The sequence below is a fragment of the Conger conger genome, chromosome 7 (genome assembly GCF_963514075.1).
Source record: "Conger conger chromosome 7, fConCon1.1, whole genome shotgun sequence".
Classification (NCBI taxonomy): domain Eukaryota; kingdom Metazoa; phylum Chordata; class Actinopteri; order Anguilliformes; family Congridae; genus Conger; species Conger conger.
The window spans coordinates 48,597,119-48,616,128 of NC_083766.1; the positions used below are offsets into that span (position 1 = coordinate 48,597,119).

General features: G+C 42.3%; 1 protein-coding gene across 2 annotated transcripts; it reads left to right on the plus strand.

Annotated features, from left to right (window-relative positions):
- Nucleotides 1-6,507: 6,507 nt before the first annotated feature.
- On the plus strand, nucleotides 6,508-18,591 carry si:dkey-65b12.12 (uncharacterized). Of its 2 annotated transcripts, none has more exons than XM_061248292.1 (7): nucleotides 6,508-6,697; nucleotides 14,554-14,925; nucleotides 15,870-15,977; nucleotides 16,152-16,173; nucleotides 16,538-16,557; nucleotides 16,840-16,884; nucleotides 18,135-18,591. In XM_061248292.1, exons 2-7 carry the CDS (start codon nucleotides 14,673-14,675, stop codon nucleotides 18,161-18,163), a joined length of 477 nt encoding a protein of 158 aa, XP_061104276.1. In that variant the 5' UTR covers nucleotides 6,508-6,697; nucleotides 14,554-14,672; the 3' UTR covers nucleotides 18,164-18,591. The 2 variants fall into 2 exon arrangements, with proteins under 2 accessions (XP_061104276.1, XP_061104275.1); XM_061248291.1 differs by lacking the exon at nucleotides 6,508-6,697 and adding an exon at nucleotides 13,917-13,978.
- Nucleotides 18,592-19,010: the final 419 nt, after the last annotated feature.

Below are 19,010 nucleotides of genomic sequence, written 5' to 3' on the forward strand. Positions count from 1 at the left end.
AATTAATTAATTAGATTTTTTTTTTTTTTTTTTACCAGGCCTTTGTATTGAAGGTCTGCAATCCTACACAGCCGGAAGATTACAGGTGCCATATCACAAGAAAGGGAGCTGCTATGTTACAAAGAGACAGGGAAGAACCTGCCTATTGACACCCTCCCTGGAAGATGTAATGGCAAATTATGCATCACCCCATTGAAATTAGAACACAATTACACAATTAGAACACATTAAACATTTGACAGCTTCCTACTACAAAGTTTACTGTTTAACTTTGTTTTTCAAGTCGATGAGTGCTGGAGAGACTGCTCTTTTTGAGCGTTTTAGGTGAAGAAAATAATTGTTGTGACTAAATAATTATATTGGAAACATGATTGGACTCCATCCCCCTCCAAATAGATTCGATTTTTGGATAAAGGAAGGATTTTGAGGGCGACATGGCTCTGGCAGTAAGAGCAGTCATCTGGCAGTTGGAGGGTTGCCGGTTCGATCCCCCGCCGGTTCGATCCCTGTGTCGAAGTGTCAGCCCGGGCGGATGGGTGAATGAGAAGCATCATTTGTACAGTGCTTTGGATAAAGGCGCTATATAAATGCCAACCATTTACCATTTACCATTTTAAAATGCGCTTTCTTTTCAGCTCAGTGACCGGCAGATTTTTTCGTTTCCGTTTCTAAGGTCAACCCATCAAGTGGAAAAATGCATATAGATGACAGACTGAACCAGGCACTTATACTCTATATGTGTATATACATATATATATATATATATATAATATAGATGCTTGGTTCTTATTATCAAATACTGTTGCTACAAATGACAGAAATGTTACTGTATTGTGAGTTCATGTTGCATACGATTTTTGATTATGATTAATGAAGCCATAAATTGCAATGTTGGAATCAATTAGCACAACCGTTCTGTTAGCAACTATAAACTCATCATTTTACCCACTGTATGTGAAAGTTTACTGTATGAGTAGGTCTATACGAACATAAACTTCAAATGAAAACATTGATTGGCAATGCCATGAAATAGCCACAGGGAGGAGTTCTAAGATTGTCTGACGAGGCCGTATGTTTGACAAATTTGGTAAATACGATTACCAACATTAGAATGTGGAAAATATAATAATACCGTATAGCCTAACTATTTCTCCATTCCCTACAATACATTCCTCATGTATTCATGTGGTTGGCATTAATTGTTAAATGCTTTATTGTCGATGATTAATAGCACTTATACAGATTGTATATTCTCAATTTATACAACAACAAATGTATTTGTAAGGATGCTGATCTAATTATAATTTTTCAATTCTTTCCAGTTCCTGATCATCTTCTTTTGGTGTGAGTATCACTTTATTTAACCGTAATATGCATCAGTTGATTAAATATTTTTGGAATGCAGTATGGACTGTATGTTTTAAGATTTGATTCATTAAAATGAGTGAAAATGGACTAAATTACTCTTGCTGTATTCATAGTCATGTGCCTTTTCAAAGCTGGATCCTGAAAATATGGCTTAAAGTTGCAATAAGTTATCACAGTCAAGTTTGAAAGTCATGAAACCAGTGAACAAATGAATTGCAAACTTGACAGTATGGTGTGACAGCCGCATATACCCGCTCTCCTGTTACCTCAACCTGGGGGGACAGCTACCCCCCCTATGGACCGCATCACCTACATCCCCGGAGCTCAGCCCCCTTTCCCTCCTAGGGCCTTCAACCCAGCTTCCATATCTCCAGGTGAGAAACCCCCACAAGCCCATAAACCACTGCAGCATCGCAGGCCCAGGGACACGTTAACACATTAACCTCCACACCACAGAAGAAGACAAGGGCAACAACAACAAAAAGTCACCCTGACTGATGGTTTGGAATGGCGGGGAAAAACGGATTGTGTTTAATGTGTTAACATGTCTGCGGTGGCCTGGAACAAAAAAAAACAAGTCCGCTGGCTCCTGGCAAATTGGCTGAGACCTCAAACGCCGCCTGGTTGGTAGAGGTTTGCCAAACCTAGAGTCTCTGTATCCCTGTTCCTGGCCCCATGCCCCCCGGACCTGAGGCAGAACCGGGACAGTCCCCCGCCATTGCCACCATTCACGGGACCTCCTGCCCTGTGCGTAAATGTGTGTGTCCCGTGTATGTTTTTTTGCAGGCCACCCTGGACACCTTGCTGCGGCCAGCGTGGAGAGGGAGCGCGAGAGAGAGAGAGGGAGCGTGACCGGGACCGGGAGAGGGAGAAGGACAGAGAGAAGGAGCGAGAGAGGGAGCACAGGGAGAGGGAGCGAGAGAGGGAGCACAGAGAGCGGGAGCGGATGGTGGCCGCCAGCGAGTACATGCGTGCAGGTGAGAGAAAAGATGGCCGCCACGTCCCCGATGCTACGCTGCCTGCTCAGTTCAAGCATGCCTTATCAGCACTACATCACTGATTCATAGAAACAAAATGAGTGAGGTAATGAACAAACCCACAGTTATTTGTATTGTGTCGTATATCGTATTTATGTCTTATTTAATTTTCATGCTAAAATAAATACTGTCTAGAGCTCGGGGATTCCTAAATTAAATGTCCTCATTTGAGGATGCAAGGACGTAAAAAATGTAATAAAACTTTTGGGAAATTCTTTTTGGGAACTTTTAAGGCCAGTCACTGCTCCCTCTTAGCATTTCTTGTACCGGCAGTAACTTTTGTGAAACGTTGAGGTGGGTCAGTGCTGCCTCTCCCCCCTGCAGGCAGATGCCCCCGGCGTCGGTGGCTCAGACAGGTGCGCGGTACACAGAATGATTGTGTTTTTCAACTGGTGTCTGCATTCAGGGCTCCAGGCTAACTTTTTCAACTGGTGGCGCAATCACATCATTTCGATGTGGTACACACATTTAAGGCTGAGAAATGTGTATTTATTTTACAGCTCATGCTGTAACTTATTTTCCTTTCCTGTACATCAACCATTTAGGCGCATTCTGGAGCCCTGGCAGGTTTGTGAAAGCATTCTTGCACAGACTTACTTTTAGTTTATTTCAGTCAAATTCTCATTTTAAGTTAACTGAAAGTGCAAATAATATGACACTTTAAAAGAAGGTATTGTGTTAAAGTCTCCATCACGCAGAATAATCAGAACTTTATGCACTGATTACATTTGGAATTCCCAACCCAAAAGCCTTCCATTCTGCACTCCTATAGCGGTGGATATCCACCAGTATTGCGCTCTGTAGTCTGTGGTCAGTAGCTCCTGGCTCAGGGCTCATATTCCTTTGAAATGTGGCATCGTTGCTTTAGGTATTGCTCTTAGAATATGACTGAATATTGAGTGTTTTTTTATGTGAAAGAAACTTGTGAACCAGTAAAAGATGCACTTGTCTCAGGGCTCTGGCCTTGACCTTTGACCCTGTTGGGTTTGGTTGGAGGCGGTGCGCGCGCGTATGACATGAGCCGTTACCGCCAGCGGGACGAGCCGCCCTGCCCCCAGCAGCCCCCCTCCTCCCAGGCCGAGGGTTCCCCGGGGTACATGGTCGAAAGCCTTCTCCAAGTCCACAAAGCACATGTGGACTGGATGGGCAAACTCCCATGACCCCGCCAGCAACCCTGCCAAGGTAAAGAGCTGGTCCACTATTCCACGACCAGGATGGAAGCCACATTGTTCATCCTGAATCCGAGGTTCGACCGTCGGTCGGAGCCTCCTTTCCAGCACCCTAGAGTAAGCTTTCCCAGGGAGGCTGAGGAGTGTGATACCCCGATTATTGGAGCACACCCTCCGGTCCCCCCAGTCTGCCACTCTACAGGTACTGTCCCCGACCTCCACGCAACACTGAAGAGGCGTGTCAGCCAAGACAGCCGAACAATGTCCAGAGCCTTCAGCATCTCAGGGCGAATCTCATCTACACCCGGCGACTTGCCACTGAGGAGCATTTTGACTACCTCAGCAACTTCCGCCAGGGATATAGGTGCAGATTCCCCCGAGTCTCTGCCTCTTCCACATAGGACGTGTTGTTCGGGTTCAGGAGCTCCTCGAAGTGCTCTTTCCACCGCCCAACAATATCCCCAGTCCAGGTCAGCAGTTCTCCTCCCCTGCTGAAAACAGCCTGAGACTAGCCCTGCTTTCCCTTTCTGAGTCGTCGGATGGTTTGCCAGAACTTCCTCGAGGCCAACCGAAAGTCCTTCTCCATAGCCTTTCCGAACTCCTCCCATACCCGGGTTTTTGCTTTGGCGACTGCCGAAGCCACAGCCCTTGTGGCCACCCGGTACCTGTCTGCTGCTTCAGGGGACCCCCGGGCCAGCCAAGCCCGAAAGGCCTCCTTCTTCAGCTTGACGGCCTCCCTCACCGCTGGTGTCCACCAGCGGGTTCTTGGGTTGCCGCCCCGACAGGCACCGATGACCTTCTGGCCACAGCTCCTGCTTGCCGCCTCTGCAATGGAGGCTTTGAACATGGCCCACTCGGACTCCATGTCCCCAGCTTCCCCCGGGATGCATTAGAAGTTCTTCGGGAGGTGGGAGTTGAAGACCTCACGAACAGGGGCCTCCGCCAGACGTTCCCAGTTCACCCTCACTACACGTTTGGGTTTACCCGGTCTGTCCGGCAGCCTCCCCGGCCACTTGATCCAACTCACCACCAGGTGGTGATCAGTTGACAGCTCTGCTCCTCTCTTCACCCGAGTGTCCAAGACATACGGCCGCAGGTCTGATGATACGACCACAAAGTCGATCATCGATCTTTGGCCTAAGGTGCTCTGGTACCAAGTACACTTATGAGCTACCCTATGCTCGAACATGGTGTTTGTTATCGACAATCCATGACCAGCACAGAAGTCCAATAACAAAACACCGCTTGGGTTCAGATCAGGCAGGCCATTCCTCCCAATCACCCCCCTCCAGGTTTCTCCGTCATTGCCCACGTTAGCGTTGAAGTCGCCCAGCAGAACTATGGAGTCTCCGGGTGGCACCCTTTCCAGGATGCCGCCCAGTGACTCCAAGAAGGCCGGATACTCTGAATGTTTGGTGCATAAGCACAAATGACAGTCAGAGCTTTCACCCCAGCGACACGTAGTCGCAGAGAGGTGACCCTCGTTCCCCGGGTGGAACACAGTGGCGCTCAGCCGGTGGCTTGTGAGCATCTCCCCATGGGATAAGGCCCGGTCACCTGATGCTCGCCGACAAGCTCCCCTCCCGGGTCTGGCTCCAGAAGGGGGCCCCGGTTTCCCTTTTCCGGGCGAGGTAACTGGGTCATTGTGTGGCAGTATCATGGAGTCTTTGAATCGCTCTTAGTCCGGCCCCTCCCCCGGGACCAATTTGCCTTGGGAGACCCTACTGGGGGCTAACAGTGCCCCAGACAACCTAGCTCGCAGGATCACCGGGACACACAAACCCCTCCACCACGTTAAGGTGGCGATTCCACATCGGTTATGTCCGTCAGTAATGCGGTCGGTAGTTCTGGCGCGCCGGCCCGTGCGAGAGGGAACGCCAAGCACGCATGCGGGACTCAGCCGTGCCCTTTCTCCGGTTTCAGGAACAACTCTCGCTCTCCCGGGAGCGTTAGCTACCTGCCCTCCTTCTTTACTAAGCTGGAGAACACCTCCCCAATGGTGAATTCCAAGAAGCAGGCGATATTTTGTAAGTTGAACTCCTCTGGTGGCGGTGATTCAGATGTGGTGTAGGGGAAAATTCACAGAACGAAAGATCTCTCTCCTAAAAGCATGATAACCAATCACAAGTCAAAATCAGACTCCGCCTTAGTGAGCAGGCTGGTTCCTCTAAAACTCTCGACGATGTGTGCTAAAAGTTTATCAATATATCTGTATTAAAGTATGATATGTACCCTGTATAGTTTCAAACTGATTAACTGCTAAATTGTGCTAGGATTACACAGTGAGCCCAGCCAGCTGGCAGGGGGGGGCCGTCTTGAACTGTGTAGACCAAACTGTCAAGGACATGGGCAGAGCAAGATATGACTATACAGCTGATTTCTCCGGGACTCTCAATGTTTTATGCCAGAAGTGTATCTATTTGACCTTGAACATTAATTATAGCTGAGCTTATGAAAACGCAAGAAACCACAGTGAAAACTGTTGAAATGAGAGCAAAGAATGCTACGTACATTTATTCCCTTAGAAGAGAATAATTAATCAAATGTTTAGTATGTCTGTATATTAGAAAAGTATATTAGAAGTGAATATTAATGAAATGTTTAGTTTGTCTGTATATTTTCAATGATTACTGCTGCTTAGTTTGTCTTATAATAGCTAAAGATGCAGAGTGACGTGTATGGATGACGTGTTAGAGGGAGGGCATCCAGAACTTTATGAGGTCTGGTAGTTTGCCAAGAGCAGGTGCGGGGTGAAGTGAGGGCACGTAGTTGGCAGAATGCCCTGAACTTTGTACAGAGTTGGCAGAGCATAAGGACCGTTGGCAATTTGCCACAATGACATTGTGGGAGGAGCGTTGGGAGGAGTTACGATAAGAAAAGTGTGGGTGATTTGCCAGAATAAGGTTTGAGGAGGAGTTGTAGGTGGAGTAACTGTGTATAAAATGGGTGTACAAATGCCAGTCGGGGTTCAGTTCTGGAGAGCTGATCCGGCTTTATGCACGTGTGCTAATAAAGTCTGATTTTCCTGAAGATCTTGCTGCCTGGTGTCGTCTTTTCCCTCGCGAAGATGTTTTTCGACAAATTGAAGATTTGGACTCTGTCGTTTCCTAGACACGACAGTGGGTAAGTGGGTCTCTTTCTCAACTCTTTGTACTGTTCGTCTCCTGCACTAACGTTGACACCAGCAATGCCGAGCATTAACTTTTTCCTAAAATTTGTGGGTTGAACTCAGCTCTGTGAGGAAATTCACTCTAAATACGAATAGAGTGCTGCCCTCTAGTGGATAACGTTAACGTTAGATAAAGCCAACTGGAACCATATTTTTACATATTTTATATTAAATATATTGAATAAAACTACATATGATAAAGAAAGTGTTATCTTATCTTTTTTATATGCTAAACTTGATTAAATTGGTGATTACATGTTGAAGCTGTAGAAGAATGAAAAATGTAAGCTAAACAAAATTGTTTTTAACTACATAATTAAAATTCCTGCCTTTTACACATGTTCACTTGGCATTTATATTACATCCAAATGTCATTTCTCAGCTTAATTATCAGGCAGGCTCATAGACTTACAGCAATGTAATTTCTTCAGGAAGGCACAAGGCTAAGCTCTGCACAATGAATTTTATCAGCCAGAACTTTCTGACTGTAGCTTACACTCCAAATAGTATGCCTTTGGCCAGCACAAAGACAGATAAGAGAACAGGGAACATTCCATCGCGAGTGAAGTGAGCAAGCAGAAAAAAATGGCCTCCTCAATTCTGGAAGTCACCAGCCTCCACTGCATCATATATACACTTTTTAACTTCCCCCTCCATTGTTGGACAGTTGGTGGCTTTACACTTCTCCATGACACTGTAATCATCTTCTTTGCAATCAGTAACAACACCCCAAGTAAATATTTCTGTTTTTTTGTAACTATATTCTCGGGCGTCTCCCCCAATATAAAGACTGCTGGCTCTAGAGGGAGTTCCACCCCCATGATTTGCCTGCCTGAATTTCTGCCTGAATGTCTTTCCAATATTGAGCCACATTGGGGCAGTCCCAAAAAATATGGGCATGATCTCCTATCATCCCACATTCTCTCCAGCATAGTTCTGAGGTGTTGCTGTATCTTGCCACCACCACTCATTCTAGTTTTCCATTCAAACTCCCTCCAAATAGGACTATTAGTTAGCTTATGACCATCTAGACATGTCTTTTCCCACATTTCATCGGTGATACAAATATTCATTTCCAATTCCCATTTCTGTTTTATATCCATAGTATTACGTTACGTTTCGTTTCGTTTTCCTGAAACCACCCATAAAAGTGGGACACCAGATTCTTTTTTATCACTCCCTCCATAGACAGCATGAAAATCTTATCCATACCTGATGGTGGACTACAGATCTGCTCCCAGTCCACATGTGTCTGTAAGTAATGCCGCAATTGAAGAAATCTAAAGAAATCCATCCCTGACAGACCAAATTTGTTCTGAAGATATCCGTATGACCTCATTATCCCCCCCTCAAAAAGCTGATCCACAATGATTAGCCCTTTATCTTTTCATTTACTAAAGCCGGTATCTATCTTACTAGGCATAAAATCTGGAATAGCTGCTATTTTCAACGCTCTAGATATAGAATTCGAAATGTTTGATTGTTTTCTAATAACTATCCAGGTTTTCATTGTAAATTAAATCCATTCATTATCTATTTTTAGTTTTTTCCAATTCGCTTGACTTAGGAATGGCAGCCCTTCCAGGGGGACACTGGGGCACGAATTTCGCTCTATATTAACCCATCTCGTTTCAACATCATTTGTTATCCATGCTACTAAAGTCCTCAGCTGTGCTGCCCAGTAGTAATATTTAATGTTGGGCAAATTAGGGCCTCCTCTTTGCTTTGATAATAACAGGATCTTGAGTCTAACCCTGGGCCTCTTGTTTTGCCATATAAATCTTGATATCAATTTATCGAGAGCCTTAAATGCTGCCATAGGAACTCTAACCGGCAGAGATTGAAATAAAAAGAGCAATCTTGGTAAAACATTCATTCGGACAGTTTCTATCCTACCCAGTAGTGACAAAGGGAGAATCTCCCATCTAGTCAAATCCGCCTTTATCTCCGTCTTTAACTTTTCATAATTAGCCTCATACAGTTTCGAGGTGGAGGGGGTAATAATAACACCTAGGTATCTGAAGCCTTCCCTGGACCAATGAAACCTAACCTGATCATCTAATTGTGGGGGCCATTTACCGGACAACATCATTGCTTCTGATTTCGTGTCATTGACCTTATAGCCAGATATTACTCCGTACTCATTTAAAACTTGCAAGATTCGAGGAATTGATGACATAGGATCACTAACATATAACATGACATCATCAGCAAAAATCGAAATCTTATGCTCCTCCCCTCTTTCATCTCTTATGCCCTTAATATAGTCATTCTGCCTGATGGTTTCTGCAAGTGGCTCTAAGAATATATCAAAAAGCAAGGGACTCAAACTGTCACCCTGTCTCACTCCCCGTTTTAAGTTGAAGAACTGAGAGCAACATCCATTGACCCTCACTCTTGACTTTGGATTTAGATAGAACACCTTCACCCAGTCTATAAATTTCGGATGAAACCCCATTTTGGCTAATGTATGGTATAGATAGACCCAGTCCACTCTATCAAAAGCTTTCTGTGCATCTAAACTAAGTAACATAGATGTATGATGTTTCTTCTTAGCACATGACATGACATTAAGGACACGCCTGATGTTATTGGCTCCCTGCCTACCCGGTATGAACCCTGATTGATCAGGATGTATCAGTTTTGTTATAACCTGTTGAATTCTCTTAGTTAGAATAGCACTAAGTATCTTTTGGTCATTACATAAAAGACTTATCGGTCTATACCCTTCACATTTGGTGGGGTCTTTCCCATCCTTATGGATGACGGAGATTATAGCCTCTGCCCATGACTTAGGGGGATTTCCTTCTAACAGGGCATAATTATAGACCTTAGCTAGAATCGGGGAGAGCTCCACCCTATAACAGTTGTAGAACTCACCCGGTAACCCATCAGTCCCTGGGGACTTGTTATTCTTTAACTTTCTAATAACTTCCTCTACTTCTCGTGCTTCTATAGGTGTTGTCATATTTGTCGCTTCTTCTTGGGAGAGAGAGGATAGGTTTAATCTAGCAAAAATTGTAGGGCCCCTTCAGCTTTGTAGGTCAAAAGCTCCTCTAATTCTTGTCTTTTTTCTTTCAATTTTTTCAGAAGTTCTTTGTCTTTGTTATTAATTTTATGCTCTAATTCTAATGCCTTAATTCCACTCTCTAACTCTAATTGTTTCTTCAACCTATTCTTTTTTATTCTACTTGATATTTCAATCCACTTTCCCCTTAATACTGCCTTGGCGCCATCCCATAAAATGGATGGTGTCACTTCCCCATTATCATTCATCTCAAAGTACTCCTCCATACACTTCTTGATTTCTTGCGTTAGTAAAGGATCGGTCAATAAAGAAATATTTGCTCTCCAGTATTTAAAACATCGTTCTGTTCCCAAATCGAGGGTGAGGATTATGGGTGCATGGTCACTAATCGTTATTGAGTCTATATTACAATCTACTACCCGATACATGTATTGTTTAGGGACGCAAAACATATCTATGCGTGAATAACTCCCATGAGCATTTGAAAAGAAACTGAAGTTCCTCCTCCTTGGATTTCTGTATCTCCATGGGTCTACTAACCCCAGCTCCCCTAGTATGTTATTCAATATTTTGGATCTTTTTGTTCGGTTGTGTTCTATCGGTAATCTGTCTAGCCTCCCGTCCAGTACAGCGTTAAAATCTCCACCTACTAGTATCATGCCTTTGGCATTACTCGCAATTAAGTTTGCAATATCTCTAAAAAAAGAGGGGTTATCATCCGGTGGGGCATAGACATTCAATAATGACACCTCTTCTCCACTTATTGTGCCGGTTACCCATACATATCTCCCCATTGTGTCCTGGAGCACTTTTTCTGCAGAGAAGACTACATTCCTATTGACTAAAATGGCCACCCCTCTCCGCTTTCCATACAAGGCACTGAACACCTGACCCACCCACTCTCTCATGAGTTTTTTATGTTCAATTTCCAACAAATGGGTTTCTTGTATCATTGCTATTCCACATCCAAGTTTTTTAAGTTGGCTAAGAATTTTCCTCCTCTTAATTGGACGGTTTAGCCCATGGACATTATAGCTTACAATCTTCAAATTATTCATTATCAAACATTATGAACTCTGGGATTAGCTTTATGTGCCATTTTTGTTTCCTATATTGGTTAGTCTGTATATGTCTGCCATACCTTAAAAAAAATAATCGTAGAACTGCAATGCTGTAATACTGCTCCATATGTACAAGAACTTTTGCATAATGAACAAATATGCTAACACTATAACTTCCCAACATGAAAGAGTAAAATAAAATAACATAAAAGGATACTCCCTATCTAAAGAACCCCGCTGGACACCCCGAACCCAAAGGTGTGCCAGCTCCTAGTGAAAAGGAGAAGAGATGTGACTACATCTCTCCTGGATGAGCCCACTTGTGTGGTTGCAACTAGTTAAAGTTGCTCAAAATCCCCCACAGGGAAAACTAACCTTTAATCTAAAGGCAGGTGTAACCCCCGCTCTAAAGAGAACCCTCCTGTCCTTCTTCTACCTAAATTATAATTAAAATAATAAGGATAACTGCGCCAGCCCAATTATACATTGCATCACATGGCATAACTAACTTTCTTGAGGTGACTAACTGAAAAATATAGGTTATATCTATGATATTTCCATATCTGATCAATGTTGACCATAACGTTATGTCATCATATTTAATCAAGCTCACTTTTAGTTTCGGATTCAGACCTTTCTACAGTCCCTCTCCTTTGTTGCCGAGGAAAGCACGGAGATCTTTCTCTGACAGTGTCGACAGTCCGCTCTGTCCCCTTTCACCGGCTCCTCCACCCACATTCGACCACTGATCCTGTAGCAACTCTCTCCTCAACCTCTCCCTGGTGTCCGTTCTGGTGGAGATCCCCAACTTCTCCAGTGTGGGCGCCGCCTCAGCTAGGGTCTTGAAAGCTTTGACTCCGGACTCCAGGAAGATCTTGATCTGGGCTGGAAATGGGGACCTGGCTCTGATCTGTTTCGCCCGCAGCTGTTTAATGACTTGGCGTACCTCCACCCTCTGTTGCTGGATCTCCGGAGAATAGTCATGGTCAAAGAACACTCTGGCTCCCTCGTGTGTCACCTCGCGCTGTTTCCAGGCCTGTTGCAGAACCACATCCTTTGTGTAGTAATCTAGAAATCTGACTATGATCGAGCGAGGCGGGGCTTGCTTTTCTCTCGGTCTGTCTGCGAGGGACCTGTGTGCTCTCTCAATACGGATCGTTACGTCACCCGGCAGTTTCAGGGAGTCGTTTAAGAGTTCAGTCACAAACCGAATCATGTCATCCTTTTCCTTTCCTTCTGGAACTCCATATATCCGCATATTCTTCCGCCTCGCCCTGTTCTCCAAATCCACACATTTCTCCGCTAGCTTAGCCTCTCTGTGTAGCAGGAACTTTATCGCCCTCTCATAGCGCAAGCCTCCATCTTCAGTTGAGCTTACTCTGCCCTCCATTTCGTTTGATCTCCTCTCTAGCTTTTCAGTGCGAGCAGGTAGGTTTTTCAGATTATCCTCCACTCCCACTAGCCTCTGTTTGATATCTTCTACCCCCTCTTTGTGTTCCTTTCTCAATTCACGAAGCTCAGAGAGAATTAGCGATTCTCTCTTGTCCGCACCATCTTGGGTGGAGACGTGACTAGCTTGTTGTTCGTCGTTCTTTCCCTTCACTCCACCCTCAATTCCTTTCTGTCGCTTATTCATTCTGTTCACTTAGTTTTTAGAGCTTGAATAATAACGTTTGCCTTGAAATTTATATCATATATGGCTGGTTTAAAGAGGGATTCTCCACGAGCGAGTTGACTACACGTCTGCCACTATCATGACGTCACCGGAAGCCTCTGCATTGTAACTTTTAACAGAATATAAAAAAGAAATCATACTACCTGTTTTATAAATGATTTGAGCTCACGCAAATAGCGGATTTTTTAATCAACATTCTGCTTGTCTGGCGTTTCAGCTTGTTACTGGTTCCTACAGTAACATAAATAATCTGCAGTTTTCACTTTGCATACGGTACAGTCAAGTGTAGTGGAGATGCAGCTTTGCCATAGCGGCCATTACATGGACTTCCATGACCTTTTCTCTCACCGCCATTAAACCACAACTTTAACATCAGAATTGTACATTCACATTGCATTTGTAAGAAGGCCAGCAATGATAACATTATGTTGAAGGATGTGTAAAACATGAAATAATTTCTTTGTAACATTTGCTTTTGGCCTTGCTTTGTGCAGTAACAAAGGAGTTTCCTCTGAACTTGGTAATTGTTTTAGATTTTTGGTGATTTTTAAACTCCCAGATTCACACCATTTTATTTTTGCCATTTTCAAGATCAATGTTTTTTTTGTTGTTTTTTTTAAATGGGATGTCGAGTGTTTACAACTATAACAACAGAAAAAAAACATTTACAAAACTTGAATCTTAAAACAGAAATGAAAACAAATTGTCTGTGCGTCAGTCCAGTTTTTTCAGTGATAACTTTTTTTTTTGTCTGTTTAAAATTTGAGGCTTGAAAACCCATGCATCTCATGTTGTTGAAATGCAATGTTTGTATCGCACAATGTCTCTTAAGTCGTCAATTACGAAAGTTCAGACCAATCAATAAAGTGGATTGGTTCTCCACCTCTTGAAATGTCAGGTTCATTTTCTTTCCTTTAGCCCCTTCTGTGCATCTCAGTTCTTGTCAGTTTTTGCAGTCTGCTTTGCAGGAGTCCAAGTGCTTTTTATACTCTTACCGTGAACAGGATATTGTGGTCAGTGACTAAAGCTTGAGCGGTCTACTCAAAATGCAGCCTGGTCGAACTTCATGGTGGTGATCGATTTTTACTACAGCATTCAACTAAGTTGATATGCTGTGCACCACTATACGAAGCAAGCCATGTTTCATTGGTCAATGCAGTTGGTGGTACAAATAATATGTAACCAGTGTCAGGACTTAACAATGTGTGTCTCTGTAGAGTCTGAATTGTATGCCACTTAAATACTTTCTCAAAGCAGGATGTGTGGTGGAACCCGCAGCAACTGAGCAGTGTGTTAATCTCAGTCATGACACTTGACATATAAGTCCAACCCTCTTTCACCACCTCCTCAATTTGCTCTTCCACTGTATCACTGGTCTTTCTTGTGAACTGCTATCAATGACCAGTAATGCTGTACAATAAATATTGGTCTTTGTGGATGTTTTTGTGCCATGGTTTGATTCCTGTGATGGGTAAGTGTTTTTTGGGGGGTTTTTTTGTTGGTTTTGGTGTTTTATTTATGGGGGGGGCGGCGTCCTTTGAACAGAGCAGTGCTTAATAAAACGGGTCTAAACCATTATTTGGAAACATTTACCTGCTAAAGCACGAGTAAGCCTGAATATATTCAGTGTGTGACTGACTGAATTTAAAATGAGCATTATCAATGTAAACGTCATTGTTACCTAGGAAATTTGAAGTCACATGAAAATGAATCTGCACTGTACTTTTAGTGTGCATTCTTTATAAGTATATATATATATAGGTATGTATGTTATATATGCTATACTAATTTTTACCTTGTTAATTGTTGGGTTGTTGGGTTGTTGTCCTTACACTTGCGAATTTAGCTCATTTTAAAAGTAATAGTTACTTAGAGTTAAGAAAACTAGATAGTGTTCAAAGTATTTCCTGGTTAGTTCCAAATTCTGTGTATGACTGATTATGCAGATGCAGGAACCTTTATTTATTTTATTGTATATTTCCTGAAATTTTAAATGATTTCATACAGTGTTACTGAGTTCATCACATCATTCCTTTTTTTGTTCAGGACAGAGCCACTGCCTAAAACCCTGTGAGCCAAGAAAGCTTAATCTGACTGTTGCACTCAACAGTGATGTCCTTCTGCCATGCGTTTTCAATGTCAGCCTGCTCCAAAAGGCCCAGAGTATGTTGGCTGCTGTGTGGACTCATGGCCAAACAAATTTGGTGGAGCTCAACACGTCGGGACAAGTCCAATTTTGGAATCATAAGGAACACAGAGTGAACATTATCAAATCTCCACAGAAAGGCAACTTCTCCATCTTTATCAAACTGGTCCAGGAATCTGACCAGGGCTTGTACTGCTGTGAGCTGTTTGACGGGCAGAACGGTAGCATGGGCTGTGAAGAGGTACAGCTCAGTCTGCAAAAAGCCCCCCCAGGTAAAAGTGCAGTCCTCCGGTCCATTACAGGTAGCACTGCCACCAGGTGCTCACTTTTTCAAAGCTTTCTATCTCTTTGAAGAATAGTTTATTTTGGAATCTTTTGCAATCAGTTAACAGTAGTGATTGTTCGTGACCAATATAATGTTCAGTTCAGATGAGGGGTAGTGTGGGTGCAGGCTTTTGTTTTAGGACACCCAATTCAAATAATTAACCAAACTCAAGCGAAGACTCTTTATAAGAGTCTGGTGTTTTAATGCTGAGCTAAAACAAAAACCTGCACCCACTCCGGCCCTTTCCAGAAAAGTTTGGATACTGCTGGTTAGTGATATTTTCATCACATTGGAAGAACATTCTAAGTGCATATTTCTGATCATAGCCCTTAAAGTATTAAACAGGGAGACAGATCTGTGAACTAAAAAGTATTAAATGATGGAAAAAACTTGTCCCTGGCATGGGAATTATACCCAGTGCAAGATTGTGCCTACACCTTTAACGTTTCTCTATGAGAGGGTTTCTGATTAAAAATTGTGAAGTATTGTCATAATTATTTTAGAAACGCAAAACCCCATAAATGTATTAATTGTAGTTTGATCTAAAATGACCATGGTCAGTTGTCATAAATGCTCAGCATTTTTTAATAATTGAACTTGAACTCTTAATTGTCCCTTGACTAAAAGAGCAGTACAGTCAGACTCGAAACTCTAGACACAAAACTTGCATTGCATTGCATTGCATTGCATTGAAATGCTTGTGGTACTTTTGTTGGGTTTCCCCGAAATGAGTTGGTTTGCAGTTAAGTGTATTGAAACACAGGTGGCAGATGTGAAGTGCTTTTGATGCTATGGCCATTGTCAGTTCGTACAGATTGTCTTTGTGTCGAGAGGCTGCAGGTACTGAGGGTTTTTCCAGTAACATGCTTTCCTGAGCTTCCCTTTTCGCAGGCGATACGTGGATGGGTCTGGTGGTGAACTACTGGTACTACACAGCTGCCGGTGGGGCTGTCTTCATATTATTGATCCTTGGTTGCGCTTGCTGTGTATGGCACAGATGTGAGGACCCTCTTCTTCCACTAGTACACACAAACCTCTTTTTTTTTTGTGGTGGTGGTGTGTGCTTGCATTGTATCTGTTAACCAACACATTTCCATTTATATTGTGGCATATATAAATAAATAAAAAATATAAATAAATGTAAACAAAAAGCACACTTTTTCTTCCTCACAGGTGTTAAGGTGCAGCGAACAAGGTAATTTATTCAAATGTATTTTGTCTGATGCTATTCTCCAGACCTCGGTCAAATGCGTAATTGTTTTGGATTCACTACTTTTCTACAATTTACTGAGCTTATCTGGTGTCTTGGAACCTATTAAATACGCCACCTTCCGGTCCTCTTGGTTGGCTCAATTACACTTGGCAAGATCAGTTGAGCCAGAAAATACAAAACAATTACATGTCTCACCCAAGTCTGCTATTCTCCCTGGTCCAGATTCAGTCTGAGTTATATACAGTATAGTTTTTCTTTTGAAGTAATAATTAACAGAACAAGATTCTAACTTCCATATCCTGAGATATGTTAATAATTTTTATCTCCTGCATAACTTCTGCCGCAGATCTGGAAATTCCACTATTGGTAAGAATTGTGGCTGACCACGTTACACTCTTATCACAGAGAACAATGTTCAAGACAACCCCATCCTTTATTGCTTTATTATTATAAACACATTGCCATTTAATTAGAAAAGGAAATTTCCAGACATTGTATGCCTTTTCTTAAAATTATGTGAAATAATTAATATAAGCATGGAAAGGGTAGCCCAATTGAACTCAACCTTTGAAACAGTCATTTAAAATAAACTTATCAAAATACAAATTGAAAGAAGCACTGAAATTTCAATTCCTCCATCCTTTTTAGATTGGGTAAATAACGATTTTTACGGCAAGATTAGCTACAATCAAGGTAGGATCTTTTTTTTCCATTTACTGTCTTTTGTTTATTTTAAAAAAGGGATATCCGGCATTCTCTGTTCTCAGTGCTTTGATTCTACGCAAATATGTACCTTATAGTATTAATGTACTGTATTCTTATTGTATCTACTGCATATCTGGTAGCAGCATGATGGTTCGTTGGACCCTCGATGACTTGAAGCCATTTATCCAACAAATGTGTTCCATACTCTATCAGCATAATGTACAGCTGAATCTAGTCCCAGCCCCCCAATTCTCACTGAGATCCATTCAAATGCAACGAGTGTTAGTATTGCTTGTAGGACAACCTGAAAATAAGATATCCAGACTTTGATAATGTTGATGGGTCACAGATATCAGGAAGGTATGGCATTCAAAGGATATGCAACCAAATACAAAACATGACTCTTTTGGGGAGCCGTGGTGGCGCAACAGGCTAAAAACAGGATGCAGCGGAGTTGCAGTTGCAGTTTGTTGCAGTGGCACACCGAGGACCGTGGTTCGATTCCTGGTCCTGCGAAACAAAGCCAAGTTTGGCTGGCTCTCGTGCTCGCTGCTCCAGAGGGAGGGACTTGGCAGGGTTAGCGGATAGCCGCACACCACAGCGCCTCGGAATCACGGTCACAAGCATGAAATGAAGAAGAAGGCGTGTTGTTCTCGGATCGCCAGATCGGCACTGGGTGTGGGCGGTGTATCCCCCAACTAACATTAATTGTATTAGATAGGATATAATTGGGAGCGAAAAAAACTTTAATTTGACATTATGTTAATTTGTCTCAAACATTGAAATGGGGGACAACATATAAAAAGTGTTTTAAATTACCATGTAGAAAACCATGTAGAAAAACTACCCTTTTTAGAAAAGCTCTGAGTCTGCACTTTGAACACATATGAATTGTTTCATTACAAACAGAGAAAATAAAAAATAAAAGCAGAAAAAGAGAAAGTGACCCCAAACTTTTGACCAGTAGTGTAGGTATCTAGCTGTGTCCTCTTTTATTTGATGGGCCTCACAAAATCTGTTGTATTCTCCCAAACACTTCCTCTGAGTTTAATTCTACAGAACACATTCCTGCTAATATGTCATTGTTTTACAGTTGAGCTCTCAGGTTTTATTTTTTATCTCACAGGCCAACATTCCCAGTAAACTGAATGTTGCCACACAAGCAGTTCCAGAAAACAGGAAAAGTTGCTATGGTTTCCAGTGTTTTTATTTTTCTTCCCTCTTTTTCTCTTATTCAGACAATGGACAAGAAATGTCATCAATTTAAGCCAGCACAGCTGAATTTTAGAAGAGGCTGAAGTTTTAATCGTATTCACTTTGTGGTAGTGCATTTATAGAAATGTGTGAAATATTTCAACTGTTAACTAACCACAGCATTGTGTGTTAATTGTGTTAGGTTTTCCATATATGTTTCTTTGTAAATTAACAATAAAGGTAAGTCAAGTACTATAATAAATTGGACCACATACTTTATCTAAGCTGATTGGCTCTCTGATCCAGTCTTTTGTATGATTTCCGATGTCCACTGTCAGAATAGTCCCAGCATCCTAAGTGGTGCATGGGCCAGGCTGCTTGGTAGTGTATTGCTGTCCATTAATAAATAAAACAGTTATTATTTGGCTGATATTTTCTATCCAAAGCAACTTACAGTTGATTAGACTAAGCAGGGGACAGTCCTCTTGGAGCAATGTGGGGTTAAGGGGTTAAGCAAGTTACAAGTTACAAATCTGAAGCAGTTGGGATATTTGACAGTATTTGATCAACTGTAAGCCAATTTAAGATAAGAAAATAATATAAATATTATAGAGCTCTGTTGATGTTTGTGTGTAACTGTAGCATTATATTTGGAAAGTGACGTTGCTGTTCAGTTTTGTAAATTGTCAGCGCATTGATTACCAGAAAAGGAATGTTACAATTCATCAGATTGAAGTGCATCTAAAAAACTGTCACATCTTAGCAAAGTTATCTAGATGGATAGGTAATACATATTCAAAGGTAAAATCTCTTCCTCTTTGGTATGCATAGCCTATAGGGCTTTGCTAATCACCAATGACTTGAAGCTTAAGTAATTATGGGGAAATCCAGGGTAATGGACTCTAAAAGAAAGTGTTGCC